This window comes from Rhineura floridana, chromosome 7 (assembly GCF_030035675.1).
Source record: "Rhineura floridana isolate rRhiFlo1 chromosome 7, rRhiFlo1.hap2, whole genome shotgun sequence".
NCBI lineage: Eukaryota > Metazoa > Chordata > Lepidosauria > Squamata > Rhineuridae > Rhineura > Rhineura floridana.
The window spans coordinates 34,603,137-34,619,440 of NC_084486.1; the positions used below are offsets into that span (position 1 = coordinate 34,603,137).

Sequence of the window (16,304 nt, forward strand, 5' to 3'; positions counted from 1 at the left end):
TTGAAAGATAAAATGTATAATATGCTATTTTTGCAAGTAATTAAAAAAGCCCTGCATGTATACTGTTATGTCTACCAAGATCCTGCTGTGATCTTCTGTTGTAGTGCAATCCTATGCATATTTACTCAGAAGCAAGTCCCAATCCTGTACAGAGAACGTACTCTTTATGCTGCTGAAAGCTATATATTTACTGAATTCCTGATGTGAGACAAGCAGGAAAAGGAAACCGAGTTTAGGTATTGCCTGGGGTTAAATCTTGTCAATCACAACCCTGACTTCAGCTATTGGCTAAAAACCTGAAAGAGCAAGGATTAGAGCAGCTGGAAACAACAGAGGGTGCCGGGGCCCCCCGGACATATTGGTTTATATCTTTTGAACCAGACCACCTAGAAACTTACTTTTCTTTTAAATGAAAGCTAAGAGTCCAGAGATTAAAGTGAGTCACCCAGAGAGGATCCCCAAAAACCAGAGTCTCCAGGTGAAAACCAGACACCTGGCAACCCTAGTAGCCCCCATGCACCCAAAAAAGACTTTGTTAAAAGGAGTTTCTTTTCAGGAAGGCTTGTTAACTGAGGTATTACTGTAATCAACAAGGAAGTAAAAAGCACCTCCCATGAGAAGGAATTCCACAGTAACGGAGTCACCAATGAAAAGACCCTGCCTTTTCTACCTGAAAACCTGGTAAACCTTACTTGCAAGTCCTGCAAGCAAAGCCTCTGCAGTAGATATTGAAGCCTGGGCAGGTGCAGGCTGTCCTTCAAATAATTTTATCCCAAGCCATTCAGCATTTTATTTTAAATATATATTATTTAATCAATAAACGGAAAAAGAACAAGATAACTAAAAATACACAATCCATGTTCAATTCCATGGGATAATTTACATAGCCACAATTGGGTAAAGCATTTTTAAAAATCCATTTATTTACTTATTCAATTTATATCTCGCAAGGAACCCAGAGTGGCAAACAATAGCACTAAAAGCCCTTTAAAACATCTTAATAGAACAAAAATAAAACATATTTAAAAAGATATTAAAACAAAACATCTTTAAAAGCAATTCTAGCACAGACGCAGACTGGAATAAGTTCTCTTCTTAAAGGCTTAATGAAATTATGCATTACCTGTACTTAAACCACATTCAGTTCTTGTGACAAAATATATTTATCTAATAAAATTAGATTTATATTGATTTTTACAATAAAACCTCCAATATCTCTTGTTATAATAGTTGTTTTTCAGGTCCAGAATTAGACAACTTGTTCCAGTGAGTCTTTTTAATAATCATTTCTCTCAGAATAATTTAGTCTTCAATCCTGTGGTCCTTGGGCAGGCATCCCAAGAGTGGAAAGAGAGACCTGACTTCAGAGGAGGAGATCTGACCTCGCATTACCCCTTCTAACTACTTTGGAAACAGGTACTACAGGCTAGCCACAGGCCTTGCCTCACAACCTAAGCTGGAACTTCTACAGCAGAACTTAAAAGGAGCAGATCTCATTCCCTAAACATGCCGCTGAAACTAAAGGGGAGATGGATGCATTTTTTGCCTGTTTGAAATTATGGGAGGGATATTTTTTAAAAAAAATTAGACTAGAAAGGTCAAACACAGCTCCTTCCCTTCTATCTTGTTGCGATGCACCCAACAGGACTCTTGGGCAGTTTGTCCACCTTCTGCCCTACTCAACGCACTCTCTCCCTCTCTGATTGATCTTTTAAGGTATGAGATCTTAACATTCTGTGCCAAACATTATTTTCCCATTGTTTTATAGATGGCAATTATGTTTTGTTCCGGTTTTTAGCAACAAAAATCCAGGGTGGTCCAAGCATGTTTGCTATTTTTTTTTTTGCACTTAGTTGTCACTAACCCTTCCAACTTTCCTAATAAAATAACCACAGGGCCCATTATACACAGTAATTATATGACCACCCAATGCATCTAAAGTCCACAAGGTCATGACCACATCTCTGGCATATTGCATTAAATAATTTATACTTTGTTTGCAAGTCCAAAGGTGTAAAATACCATAAATATATCTTATAGTCGTTTTCTCTTGTTGCCCATCAATAAAATTTTCTGGACCATGACTACACATTCCTTTCTGTTGCCAGACAAGAATAGTTGATATGGAACATCCCCCCCCCAATTTTCTCTCAAATTCCGTCTTCTCTGCTTGTAGGTATTCTAGAATTTCCAGACAGCAGTCTTTTTTGGCATTTACAATTAATCTCTCCCTCCCACACGGAATTAAGTTATGTATATACTTAGTTCTCGTGATTTTCTTCAAATGTTGAATTTATTTTAGTATTGTTCTTAACTTTTTGGAGACAATTCATTTTCTAGAGCTACTGCTAATTTTTCTGGCAACATTCCTACACCTTCAGCAGATGCTTGATGGGTAGAGATTCAACCAGCGCAATTTTTTCCAACAGAGAGAAGCAAAAGTTGTGACACTGCCACCTGCTCTCCCAGCAGACCATAAGCTTCTGATAGGCCATGGTGGAAAACAGGATGTTGGGCTAGATAGGCCTATGCTATGGTCTGATGAAGCAGGGGTCTTGTTCTCCAAAGAAAATAAAAACAAGTGCATGTGTTTGGTCAGATGTAGTAAAATTGGTTCTTTTAAATCCCCCCAAAATTCTTTCATCTATTCCAGCGCTTTCTTCCTACTTGTAACTGTAGCCCTTTGAATTTAACTGCAGAAAACGTCTCCGTAATCTAATTTTATAAGGGGATGTTCAACACGCTCCTCCTTTACAGTTAGTTCTTATTATCCCGGAGGTGGTCGGTATAGCTGGATTGCATTATGTCTGTTCGACATGGCAAAAACTTGGTGAAAATGCCATTCTTTATTGGGTGTGTTTCCGTTCTTAAACTCTCGATGCTACTCCGAGCACGACCGAGCTGCCTTATAAGTCAGTCCCGTGTCTGCTTGCTACCAGGTAAGCGAGCTACAGGGTTACAGGCTGAGTTGGGAAAGAGGATTGCTGTACGTGCTCTTTCACTAGGCAGGCAGAAGGGTCGAGCAGCAGCAAGTGGCTCTCCGACTGGCCCTGCCCACCGTGTGGAGACAGGCCAGCTTCTTCCCCGCCCCCTGCCAGGAGAGCTCGGTTCCCTTGGTAGCGGCGGAAGGCGGAGTAGTACCGAGCGGGAATAACGGTCAGAGTTCCGCGTCGCCGCAGCCTGTATATCCCTCTCCAAGATGTCGATGTCGTCGTCGCCAACGCCGCCTCGGCGCGCCGTGCAGCTGGCCCCCAACTCGCTGGCTCTGGTGTTGCGCCGCCTGCATGAGCAGAACGAAGAGGAGGCAACCCCGGACGAGCCGGAGCCGGGCTGCTGGGACGACGAGGCGAGCGGCGCGGCCGTGTTCCAGGCGTTCCGGCGCGCCAACGCCGCCTGCTACTGGAACGCCGGGCTGGCGCACGCCGTTGCGCGGGTTTGGCTGCAGGGCTGGCTGAGGGGCGGCGTGCTCTTGCTGCAGGGCCCCAGCGCCCCGCTGCAGCTCCTCCGCGATGCTTGGCTCCGCAGGGCGCTGCGCCCGCCCAAGGGCTTTCTCATCAGGGCTGTGGGTGAGTGAGCGTGAGCGAGCACGTTGGTCCAGCAGCCGGTATTTTACTGGTCCCGGCAGGAAAGGTGCGTTCTTACCCACTCGCCGGTGTCGGACTCAGAAAAAGTCGCTAAAACGCCAGGTTGAGCCAAGCTCCCACCTGTAAGCCGCAAGCTTCTCTCTTGGCTCCTCCCTTTACGCGCTGGATCCAATCCGTGTTCTGTTTCTTCATCTGCCGGCTTAATCCAGAACCGACCTCTGGATCTTTTATCCACTAGGTGTTGCTTAACCTGGTTCTGGATCCTTTTGAAGTATTGGGGTTGGGGAAAATGGCAACCTTAAGGATGCGGTTAACCCCTGAGCATGTGCAGTATTAATGGCGTGTGTTTGAGCACCTGCAGAGCATTTTTTTTCTTCCTGCAGTTGGCGCTCTTACCTCATGGTCTCAGGGCATGTGATGCAGGCCTAAGAGTTCTGGACCTGGTCAGTGCCTGGATGGGAGACTGCGCTGAGAACCAAACGAGTTCTGTAATAGAAGAAAGGGAGAATATAAAATGTGCTAACTAAATCAAAGGAAGTCAGAGCGATTCGTTTGTAAGATATCCGATCTTAAGACACAGTTCTGCCTTTACAATAGAGTCAAAAGAGAATGACGAAACATGAACTCCCAGAAGAGTTATAAAAATTAGTAATAACTGTTAGGGGGTTGATAAAAGAGTGTTACAAGGCCCCCTGCAGGTGTAATACAGTTATGTGTGAAGGCCCGGGAGAGCAGGCTGTAAATAACATTTATGAATACGGCATCGGGATGGTGGCTAAAAGTGATGGAACATGTTATAGCCACTGTGTGGAAGCCAATTTAAGTTGCTCCATGCCATGTGTTGTGGCCTAGACTTCTCTCTCTGGTACCACAGAGTCTTTCTCTCTTTTTGTGTTTGTGATGGTGATGAGAAAATTGCCCAAATAGTAACTTCTAAACTAGATTATTGCAGTGCATTATACGTGGGGCTGCCGTTGAAAGTTCAAAAACTGCAGCTAATGCAGAATTCAACAGCCAGATTGCTCATTGGGGCAAGAAGGTAACACCAATTCCAGCTCAACTGCACTGGTTACCAATTAGTTTCTGGGCTCAATTCAAAGTGCTGATTTTGACCTATAAAACCTTATACGGTTCAGGATCCGAATATCTCAAAGGCCACCTCTCCCCATATGAACCAACCCAGACTCTGCATTCAGCATCTGAGGCCCTTCTTTGTGTGCCTCCTCCGAGAGAGGTGCGGAGGGTGGTGATACAAGAACAGGCTTTCTCAGTGGTGGCCCCTGCTTATGGACTGCACCCTACAGAGAGCCACACTTGGCACCATCATTATCTATCTTTAGGTGCCAGGCAAAAGCATTCCACTTCTCCCAGGCATTTGGCTCTTAATGAGGGGGTGGTGGTGGAAGGCTTTTGACGTTGTAGCCCCTTTTAGGGGATGGATTGTTCCACCATCTTATCCATGTATTGTGTTTTTCTAATTTTTTATTTGTGTTAGTTTTACATTGGTTTTAATCTTTTTACTGTATGTCTCTTTGGGTTCATTTTTAGGAAGGAAAGCGACTAAAAATTTTAATAAAGAAATAATAAAGAAATTACAAATGAACAGTTCACCATGCAAATTCTTTTAAGTCAGCTTCCAAGTGTACACTGGCATTTAGCTTTTAACCTGAGTTAAAAGGGTGTGAACTTCATGCTTTCAGAAAAAGCTGTTTCCTCCCCCCCCCCAATAATTTCAATCTGATTGTTCAGTATGGTGGGAGGTCCTTGATTACCACAACTCAGGTTAAGAAATATAGGGCAAGTAAACCGTTAACCTCTTACTGAACCAACTTTTAAAAAAACAATATTGGAAGCGAGCATTTGGGCTATGCATTCCTTGTTAGGCTTAGGACGGTGACTGAAGAAAAATGTCCAGTGTTTCCTGTTAGTTGGTGTGTGTGTGTCATGTTGACTGTAATCTCTTCATTGCCCTACCTAAGGGTTCCTTAGCTCACCAGAGAGAACCTTGTGGTTGTGCTATTGTGTTTAGAGAGATGGAAGGGTGGGGAGAAGGCAAACAAGGATTTGTCACACAATGTAGGCCCTCCAAAGGTTAATCTTTTCCTTTCTTGCTGGCTCTGTGGGGCTAGTGGGAGCATACTGCTATTTTAATTGAAAAAAGAAAAAGGCTCTTTTATTTCAGAGAGGAATAAGCTCTTCTGGGGATACCCACATGCCCTCAAGTTAAACGACTAATTTTTTTAAAGAAAAGAATAAAATTTTCAAGCAGGATGAAAATACTATTTGTTTTAACTGCTGAGATGTTAGCAAGTTTTGGGTTGCCTCAGTCAAACTTTATTTAAAGACTTCCTACATATTTTCCCCTTAAACCCAGACACTTAAATATTTATATTTGTGTGGTTTTGCTTTGGTGAATATTAATCTCCCGTGGCACTGCAAAGCGGGGACCTTGTATGGATTTTGTGACACCTGTGTGCATAGTAAAACCAGTATGTTAGAGAAAACATGATTGTTCCTATAAGTGTAGCAATTTTCAGCCATACTCTCTAGTGTAGTACTCTTGACTTCATATGTACTATGAGTGAAAGCCAACATATAAAGGAAATGGTTACAAATGCTGAATTCTATAAACACTGTTGTAAGTTTTCACTTAACAGCTATCTGTTTGATCCTGCAATTGGATCCATATGGGAGACTCTTGTGCTCATGCGGAGTACTGTTGAAATTAACCACCAAGTAATACAATTCCTTCTGTGTTAGTCTTTCAGGAATTTCTTGCAAGTGGGGGTGCACATGGTCTCATATTCAAGTGCAAGAAATCCATTAAAAAGATTGCACAAAGTTCTTTGTAGAAATGCTCATGATCAGAGTAGCTGAAAGTTCATATTTTCAGGATTCTTGCCTAATTATACAACACTGAGTTTAGGGTGATTGAGTTTCCTTTATCACATTTGTAAGGACTGTGCTGGTGCTCTTACATGTTTCCTTACCGTCAGAGGAATTAGGAAGAGGCAAGAGTCCTGTGGTTACTGAGGAGCTCTTCTCCTAGATCTTGCCTACATGCTTCAGCCTGTGATTACCATTTTAACAATAAGGGCCTGATTAATACTGGTAAAATCTCAGGCTAATAATATCTGTAGGGGTTTCCTAAGGTGGTAATAATATAAGAAGAATTCTTAGGAAAAGTGCCATATATTAAGTGCTTCACATATATAATGTTTCTGTGCAACGAACATGTAAACTAGAATGTGGCAGACCAGTGCGCAGAATTTAGTCTGCTGCTAATCCCTACAGAGGGCCCTCGCCTGCACTTTTCCACCCCAAGCTCTTATTTTTAGATGTTTTTCCTCCCATTGGGGGATTACTTCTTGCCAGAATGCTCCTCCAAGAATAAAATGACTGAAAAAAGTAGCTGTGAGGAAGAACAAGCAGGGAGGGGTTCAGCTGCTGCTGCCCAAGCTTGTACTTTAAATTTCCTCCTCTGTCCACCTCTTTCATAGGATTCAGTGGGAGACCTGATTCTGTATGCAGCTCTGTTGCTGTCACATCTAGTTTGGCCCTCAGTAAGAGGCTGAACATGGTATGGAATAGAGATTAGGGATTGATGGAAAATAGGGAAAGGAGTGCAGAAAATAGTAGCCATGTTAATGCAGAACTGAGAATGAGTTCACCTTGAGTTAAGATTTAAGCAGTCTCAAGTCTCAGAGTTGTTGCTGACTTTGGTGGTGAATTGAGCCACCAAATTCTGATCATTTATTGGCAAGTGTGCAGCTGGAATCCCCCTTCCCTAAAGGCCAGTTATGTTATTCCTTGTCAACTTCGATTTGGCTCTAAGCTGTTTGGGAACCAGCAAGCCAGCCCATCTCATAACCAAAGACACCTGTGCCGTAGATGGCAAGTCCAGCAAATACCAAAAACTGTTTGATTCTCAAGTTGAAAAGTTGCAGGCTGCAACAGAGGTAGCCCATACATTTTGAATTTTGCTTCCACATTCATGAGGGATAGAAATGCACTTCTATATTGTAATGAAATTGTTGTATGCACTCTTAAATTACTAGACCTGAGGATAGTTTCCTCCTTATGCCCTTTCACCCCAAAAATACACAAACACCAAATTACTTTCTTTGCTGCTACCACTAGATATCCGATGGTATATGCTGCCCCTCTATAACCTCTCCACATCGGACTGCTTTAAGTCTGCAGTTGCCCTTCAGATGCCTTCCTTGATTTCATCTATACTAGATGGAGCTTAAGTTTCTGGGAGTTTAGCTGGGCTTAGCAAATCCATATCACCATTATAGAATATATTGACAAATTAAAAATGAACAAATCACTGGGTCCAGATGGCATCCACCCAAGGGTTCTTAACGTAAATGTGAAATTGCTGATCCTCTAGCAAAAAATGCATCTAAATATCAGTTGTTGGGGTGCACAAGTGGGTATAGTGCTGTTGTGCTCAGGTACTGCTGGTGGACTTTCCACAGGCATCTGGTTGGCCCCTGTGGGAACAGAATGTTGCACTAGTTTGGCCTGTTCTTCTTTTTCTTCGCTATTCAGTAAATGCCCATCTAGTTCCATTTTTACCAAAGTAAATATTATTCAATTTTTGGAACTTTCTGTGTCTGTTTTTTCATGGATGCAAAAGTGATTCTAGCACCAGAGAGAACCACTGATTAATAACTAATAGGCTGCAATAAATTAATTAAATTATAGTCTGCCTTCTTACATTTTCACACCCCCAAGACAGTTGAGAAGATTCACATATTGGGACCTGTATAACTTAGTATGAACTGATCGCACAATAGTAGTTAAACTTCCAAGTGCTGATTTTGGCTAACCTCATACATAGACAGAATACAAATCACTAATTTTCCAACAAAAATGATAAAACCACAGAGATTACCTTTGTGAGGAAAAGTCACCATAGGCTAGATGGATCAGTACTGAATCAGATTAAGGCTGTGTCGTGTCTGTAGACAGGCTGTCTGTGGCAGGAAAGAGAGGGGAAGGTACAGTTACCACTTATCTGTTCACCCCAAGAATAATGTTTATTCATTCCAGGAAAGAAAGTGAGAGGCAAATTATACCATGACTATAAGCAAGTCACAGACTGAAGTAAGTGAAAAGGTTATTTCTGGATTAGTGGTTGTATAAACTAGTTCTTTTTTAAATCTTCTTAATCTCATCTCATAATTGAATATAGCTGTTGTTATGTCTGCAGACATTAGTCAGAATTATCCTGCTTCAGACTGCACACCTGTGGCCTCCTTGGTTATTATGTTGGATAAGAATTTTGAGAGCCACATTAGTATCACTGAACAAACAATAAACATAGGAAGGTGAGACCTATACTGGACCAACTAACATTTAGAATGCTGGAACTGAGTTTTGAGTTACATAGAACTCTTCTTTAAATGTAAGTGTCCAAAGCAAAAATAAAAGATAGTGGGTTGAATCCAGACTCAGTTATGCTAAGAGCAGAGTAGTCATGTCTAACTTAAATCCCACTGATTTTAATGCATCTACTCTAAGCATGATTAAGTCTGGATCCATCCCAGTGTTAGATGCTCAGACTGAATGGTTTTTAAAACAAAGGAGCAAGACAGTTTGAACAGGTATTGTGTAAATTAGATTATACACCATGTGTCCTTGCTTGCAATTGCATAGTCTTCCAGAAACAAGTAAGCATAACATTTCAACAAGGTACAGGGGAAAATATTCACTCTAGAAATAAGAAGGAAGTACACCACAATATACCTGTGTATTTCCCTTTCATATGTTGGTTTGAGTCTGTTGTTAGAGTAAATCAAATAACATATTTTTTCATCACACAGCTCATTCTTAACTACATTGACGTGGATTAAGTGGAATATCGTTCCAGGGTTCAGTTGAATGAAGTTCAAAAATCTCTGTACTGCACCTGAAAGTAGTTCCTGTAATTGTCAGGTGAACTAAGTGTGAATTAAGTTCATTGTGGGGTAAAACTGAAAGATTTCTAGTTCATCTTCACATCCCCCCAAACAGGACATCCAGACACTTAGCTTGATGTCAATTGGACATCTATAAAGAAAGTTAGAAGGCAAAACTTGGAGGCAACTTTCTAAGGCTTGTTAGGCAGATACAGAGGGACTGTTGTTGATAAGGTCACTTAGGCTGCAATCCAATACATGTCTACTCAGAAGTAAACTCCATTGGGTTGATTGGGACTTACTCCCAGGTAAGTGTGTATTGGATTGCAGCCTAAATCACTGTTGCTAAGGGATCAGAAGGAAGGAATGTGAGGCATTTCCTATATCTGAAGAGATTTGCTCTCTTTCAACAGGGGCAGCTTGCAGTGAGAAGTACAGGAAGACTTACTGATATGTTTGCTTGCTTGCACAAAAGGGGGAGGAAACTGGCATAAGTTATGTATTTATTATTTAATTTATATCCCACCCTTCCTCCCAACAGGAGCCCAGGGTGGCAAACAAAAGCAGAAAAAAACACTTCAAAACATCATAAAAACAGACCTTAAAATACATTAAAACAAAACAACTTTTAAAACATTCTTTAAAAAAGCTTTTAAAACATCTTAAATAAAAATGTTTAAAAAAACATATTGTTTAGGGGGAAAATGTTTTTAAAAAATATTAAAAACAATTCCAACACAGATGCAGACTGCGATAGGTCTTAACTTAAAAGGCTTCTTGAAAGAGGAAAGTCTTCAATAGGCGCCGAAAAGATAACAGAGATGGCGCCTGCCTAATATTTAAGGGGAGGGAATTCCACAGGGTAGGTGCTACCACACTAAAGGTCCGTTTCCTATGTTGTGCAGAACGGACCTCCTGATAAGATGGTATCTGCAGGAGGCCCTCACCTGCAAAGTGCAGTGATTGACTGGGTATATAAGGGGTAAGACAGTCTTTCAGGTATCCTGGTTCTAAGCTGTATAGGGCTTTGTACACCAGAACTAGTACCTTGAACTTGGCCCATTAGCAAATGGGCAGCCAGTGCAATTCTTTCAGCAGTGGGGTGACATGTTTGCGATACCCTGCCCCAGTGAGCAGTCTCACCGCCACATTTTGAACCAGCTGCAACTTCCAGACCAACCTCAAGAGCAGCCCCCCATAGAGCGCATTACAGTAATCCAGCCTGGAGGTTACCAGTGCATGGACAACAGTGGTCAGGCTTTCTTATCAGTTGAAGCTGGTAAAAGGCACTCATAGCCATAGAGGTCACCTGGGCTTCTAGCGACAAAGATTGGTCCAGGAGCACCCACAGACTACGAACTTGCTCTTTCAGAGGGAGTACGAACCCATCCAAAGGAGGCAACCGACCAACCATCCAAACCGGGGAACCACCAACCCACAGTGCCTCCGTGTTGTTAGGATCCAGACTCAGTTTATTGGCCCTCATCCAGCCCACCACCGAGTCCAGGCAGCGGTCCAGGGTTTGCACGGCCTCTCCCAATTCAGATGTTATGGAGAAATAGAGCTGGGTATCGTCAGCATACTGCTGACACCTCGCCCCAAAGCTCCTGATGACTGCTCCCAAGGGCTCCATATAGATGTTAAACAGCATGGGGGACAAGATGGTACCCTGCGGCACCCCACAGAACAGCTGCCAGGGGGCCGAAAGACAGTCACTCAATGCTATTCTCTGAGAGCAACCCTGGAGATAGGATCGGAACCACTGTAAAACAGTGCCTCCAATACCCATCTCACCAAGTCGGCCCAGAAGGATACCATGGTCAATGGTATCAAAAGCCGCTGAGAGATCAAATAAGAATAACAGGGTCGCACTCCCCCTGTCCTCCCAATAAAGGTCATCCATCAGGGCGACCAAGGCCGATTCAGTCCCATAACCAGGCCTGAACCCAGACTGGGATGAGTCAAGACAATCTGTTTCATCCAAGAGTACCTGCAACTGCTGCGCCACAACCCTCTCAATCACCTTCCCTAAAAAGGGGGTATTTGCAACCGGTTGGTAGTTGTCACAAACCAATGGGTCCAGGGTGGGCTTTTTCAGGAGTGGTCGGATCACTGCCTCTGTCAAGGCGGCTGGAACCACTCCCTCCCGCAATGATGTGTTGACCACACTCTGGATCCACTCAGTCAAACCCCTTTGGCAAGCTTTAATAAGCCAAGAAGGGCAAGGGTCGGGAGGTTATGTTGCTGGTTATGTTCGTCTGAATGCAACCATTGTCAACTGACTGCCTATTATTTGACAATGGCCAAACATTTAATGAAGAGTGATACTGATGATGATGATGCAGATTATGCAAAGACGTTCTTTCTTGTGTTTTCTATTTTAATTTCATTTTTAAAATAATTATAAATAGGCTGGTCCTAGTGTTCCAATATGAAACACCAAAGAGAAGAACTGTTAGTGCATTGGTTAGATTATAGAAATCTTACTTAGCATGGTTCAAAGTTATAATAATTCATATTTAATTTTATTATTTCTTGATAGGAATTAACTAATTTGTTCTTAATTAGTGTGATCATCAAACCTGTTGACGTTAAATTTTCTCTTTATTTTTCTCATTTCTAATATTATTCTAATAAATTAAATGTTTTACAAATACTTGACTTATTTTGCAATTATTTGACCAATATTTTAGCTAATTAACCACATGTTCTTTGATAGTCAGATGCTCAACCCTAGTGAGAATCATTGCATTAATCTTTCAATACACCTTCTAAAGATGAAACTGGAGATATTTTCACATGCCATACTAAAATTGCCTGTGCCATATCTGTGTGCCAGTGAATGTTGTTGCAGGACAAAAAGTGGAAAATAGTCAATTGAACCCTAACAAGCATTCTAGCATATGTTAGGTATAGAGCTTGGATTGGGAAGTGCTAAAATCAATGATTTACCTATCTTGTATCATGTATATCAGAATAATTTCTCTTTTTCTTTTATATGCAACAATCAGCTATCCTTTTAACAGCTAGTATCCTAAATAGCCAAATTTCCTAATTGATGGTGGACTGAAAAAGTAGCATAAAGTTAAAAATTATAATAGTTCTTTGTGATGTTTGCCATTAATCAATATGTGTGTTATTACAACATTAATGTTTCCACACGTGCATGCCCATAACAAATTACAGTTGGATTACAGGACTCCCGAACTATTTTGAAGGGTGCTTTGGAGCTTGGATTACAGTTTACTGATTATCTTGGATCACTTTTGACATGGTAATATGGCAGTCTGTAGAGTGATCTTAGCAAAAATCTAACGTGTGTTTTGCGCTGCAGCTAATCATTAAGCTATATGCTTGTTGTATGTCATGTACAGGCTTGCTTGAGCCTGAAGATCTAATGTGTGTACATATTACAACAAGGTGCCGAGCTTATAAGGTGGTAATTATTAACACTTGCTCAGGAAATGTTGGAACAATAACTTTGTACAGAAGGGAAAGCTGAGAGCATCCAGTGGGAGTTCTCTCAGAGCCTTTCCAGATGACAGCTTGCCCCTCCATTTCATTCTTAGTACACACTCCCCAAGTTGATCCAGTGCTAGTGGTACAATATCCTGCACCTATTTAATGTATAGGGAGGGAAGGCTAGTATAGCTTTGCACAGAAGGATAATATTTCTGCCTTTTTTCTTTTTAAAAGCGGAAGATAGGAGGTTCTACACTAGAAAGGCAGAGTGAATAGCTTCCAAAAAGTCCAGGAAAAACAAACACAAAATTGCAGGGCCCTGCTAGTGATAGCTTTGCTTTAATGCTTTGTGGGCCAAAGCACTATCCACAGGGAAGTTCTCCTGTGCAAACCTCACTACCGTGCTCTTGTGCGACTCCTATCTATATGAATGGGACTTGTGCTGGAGAACATTCCAGCACTGTTCAGGTAAACCAAGCCAAGGTGCATTTTCCACACCTTTAATCTGGCAACAGTTGATACATTGTACTTTGAGTATTCAGGACTAATATTAGAACTCTATAACATGCTCCACAGGACAGACTTCTTTGGCCCAATAAACCATCTCCTCCTCTTACATCTGTTCCTTTGTGTGTTCCCGCTCCTGTTGCGCTGCAGCCAACTCAGAAGGGGCAGGAGGCAGAGCATGTCTAGAGTATAGTTAGGGACTCTAGTGAGTTAGCGTAGGGTTTCCTATGAAGCGCAATGCCTTTGATGTATCCATTACTCTAATAAAACGAGATTTACTTGCACACACACTCCAGCCTCATTCTTTGGGCTCTGGACGGGACAGCTCCCTATGGTATCTTTTCATTCCATAAAAACGTCCCGATGCCTGTGGAACACATTCATGTGGCTTGCCTTTGTGGCTTTTACCTTGTAATGTGTTCCATATGTTTTCTGGGCTTTTAGTGAAATGGTTTCAATTTAAACCTGGTGGTTCCTTTCGCTCCCCACCCCCACCCCAAATATCTCCTCTAAGGGCAAGAACAAAGTCTGTGTTATATATGAGCTCCAGGAGCACAACCATCTGCTGCTGACTTTTGTGCCTCATATTTTGATTGCTAAGCCCAAATAATCCTTCCTTCCTCTTTTTAGCTGGTGCTTGATACCATTTTGTAGGTATTCCTGCATACCCTCTGGAGTACTTGGGTTTTAGGTTTCTCCAAAATCAATGGTCTCTTTTAGTTACTGACACAGTAATGTGAAAGTTATCAGTCCCACTGTGTCTCTTGAAATATCTTATGCTTCATTTCCCTGTCCTACTATGTTTTCTTACTTGTTTCAAAACCAGGAGTGGTTCATATGATCACTGAAAACATGAATTGTTCCTTCTCCCTTCCCAAGTCTAGATCACAATTTACTCATGCCAAACTGATTTTCTGAGGGCTCCACCGCAGCCCAGTTGTGTGTTTAACAATGATATATCTAGGCCCACTGTGAGTCTGTGGTGAAGCTCTCATGAAATATTTGACATGGGAGAATAGGAATTGAGGTCCTCCCAGAAAAGCTGCCAGCAATGTGCTTAGTGGTTATATAAACAAGCCCTCTTTTGAAACAATCATTGTGGCACCACACAGCACCTTTCTTGAGATGAAAAAAAATGTGATATATAGCAGGGCCTCTCTCATTAATCTTGTTTTCTTGGAATGCAATTACAGCAGTAATTGGGGAGACCCAGGCTCAGATCCCCACTTGGCTATGAAACTCGCTGGATGATCATGGGTCAGTCATTGCCTCTCCACCTATCTTATAGGGTTGTTAAAATGGTGGTGGTGGTGGTAACAATGTGCCATTTTCAGCTCCTTGGAGGAAAGTTGGGATAAAAATTAAATAATAAATAAATCAGCAAACATTGCTGGTGTAACACACCCTTTCCTGAAGTACAATATTTTCTGCAGATCCACATTGCAGTGCTGCTCAGCTTAGGGCACTTCCAGACTGTTGCTTTTTTGCAGCTGGGATTCAATCCCATATCAGTAAATTCAGGTTGTGTCATTAAAGTGGATTTGATGCTCTTGTACAATACACGCACTTTTTTAAAAAATGAACTTTTTGCAGAAAGCAGTGACTGGAAAATGCACTGGAAACTATAGTATAACAATTGTGTCACACAACATCATATAACCAACCTCCTTTCAAACAAATCAGAATGAATGCTTAATCAACATCCAACTTCATATAACTTCCCTGAGAACTTTGCGCAAGTAAATCAGGATGAATGCACAATAAGCAGATACTGTGGAAGCAATCTTAGTTAAAGGTTTATTTCATGTTTCCGTTATGTACAAATAATGCCTGCTCAGCAGTCAGGAAAGCTCCTTTAGCAATTGGTTACACGCATTAACTCGAAAAAACATTAGCTTTAGTGCGCTAAAGTATATTGAAACGCATTGTGTGGTTGTTTCTTTATTTGCCTGCAAACGGAGGTGCCATATTATGCAAGTTTCGTGCTCAGAAAATAGTCCTTTGTCCATTTGTTATGTTGTATGATGAATGGAGCTCCAGGCATCAAAACAAATCAGGTGAAACTCTTCCTCAGTTTGTAGAGGAAGACTGGGGCTGAAACAAAGTAGAGGTGCCTAGAGGTTACGTTGTAAGTGAGCACAATATGTACTGCTTACATGGTACAGAAGTTAAAGAAGGTGCCTTAACATACAATATTTTTTTTTTTGGTGCATGAATTTTTAAGTGCTTTAACTCTTCTCTTAAACAGAAGGTTTTTTCTTCCTAGACTAAATATATTTGATAGTGCAATTTAGATACTTGTGTTGAAGGAATACCATTGGTATAAACCGGAGGTAGCCAATGTTGTTGCCCTTCAAATGATGTTGGACTCTAGTTCCCATCACCCCCCCAGCCAGCATGGCTAGTGCTCAGGAATGATTGGAGCTGTAGCCCAACAACATCTGGAGGGCACCATGTTGGCTACCCATGGTTTAAACAAAGTCCTTTGGGGGTTGAGGACACATTACTGGTCATTAAACAGTGGTGGGGTGTGTTTCTAGTCTGGGTTGCAATGGAGACATCTGTACTCAAGAGATGTGAAACCCTAAAGAAAAAATAGGGAAAGTTCCCCTCCACCATTTTTTCTGTATCATTACTTCTCTAGAGCCTGTATAGGTTCCTTTGCACCTTGGGTAAGGATGAGGATACCGCTGGACTGGAGGGAAAGAGGAAGGTCACACTCCTCTACTTTCTGTGCTGAAACTGCAGGTTACAAGGACACAAAAACACAGAGAATGAAAGCTGATCCTGGGAGCTGCTGTCAGAATTCTGGAACCCCAATTTCTAACAGTAGTGCCATTGC

At 41.8% G+C, this 16,304-nt stretch overlaps 1 protein-coding gene across 3 annotated transcripts in view; it reads left to right on the top strand.

Annotated features, from left to right (window-relative positions):
• The first annotated feature begins 2,968 nt into the window (after window positions 1-2,968).
• The window catches only part of STOX1 (storkhead box 1), a 34,368-nt gene continuing 21,032 nt past the window's right edge, over window positions 2,969-16,304 (top strand). Inside the window, exon 1 of one of the 3 annotated variants that reach the window (XM_061635192.1) lies at window positions 2,969-3,566. In XM_061635192.1, coding sequence (XP_061491176.1) covers window positions 3,200-3,566 — 367 coding nt within the window. In that variant the 5' untranslated portion in view covers window positions 2,969-3,199. Of the gene's footprint in view, window positions 3,631-16,304 lie in introns of all 3 variants that reach the window. The other 2 variants (XM_061635191.1, XM_061635193.1) reach the window with 2 other exon arrangements.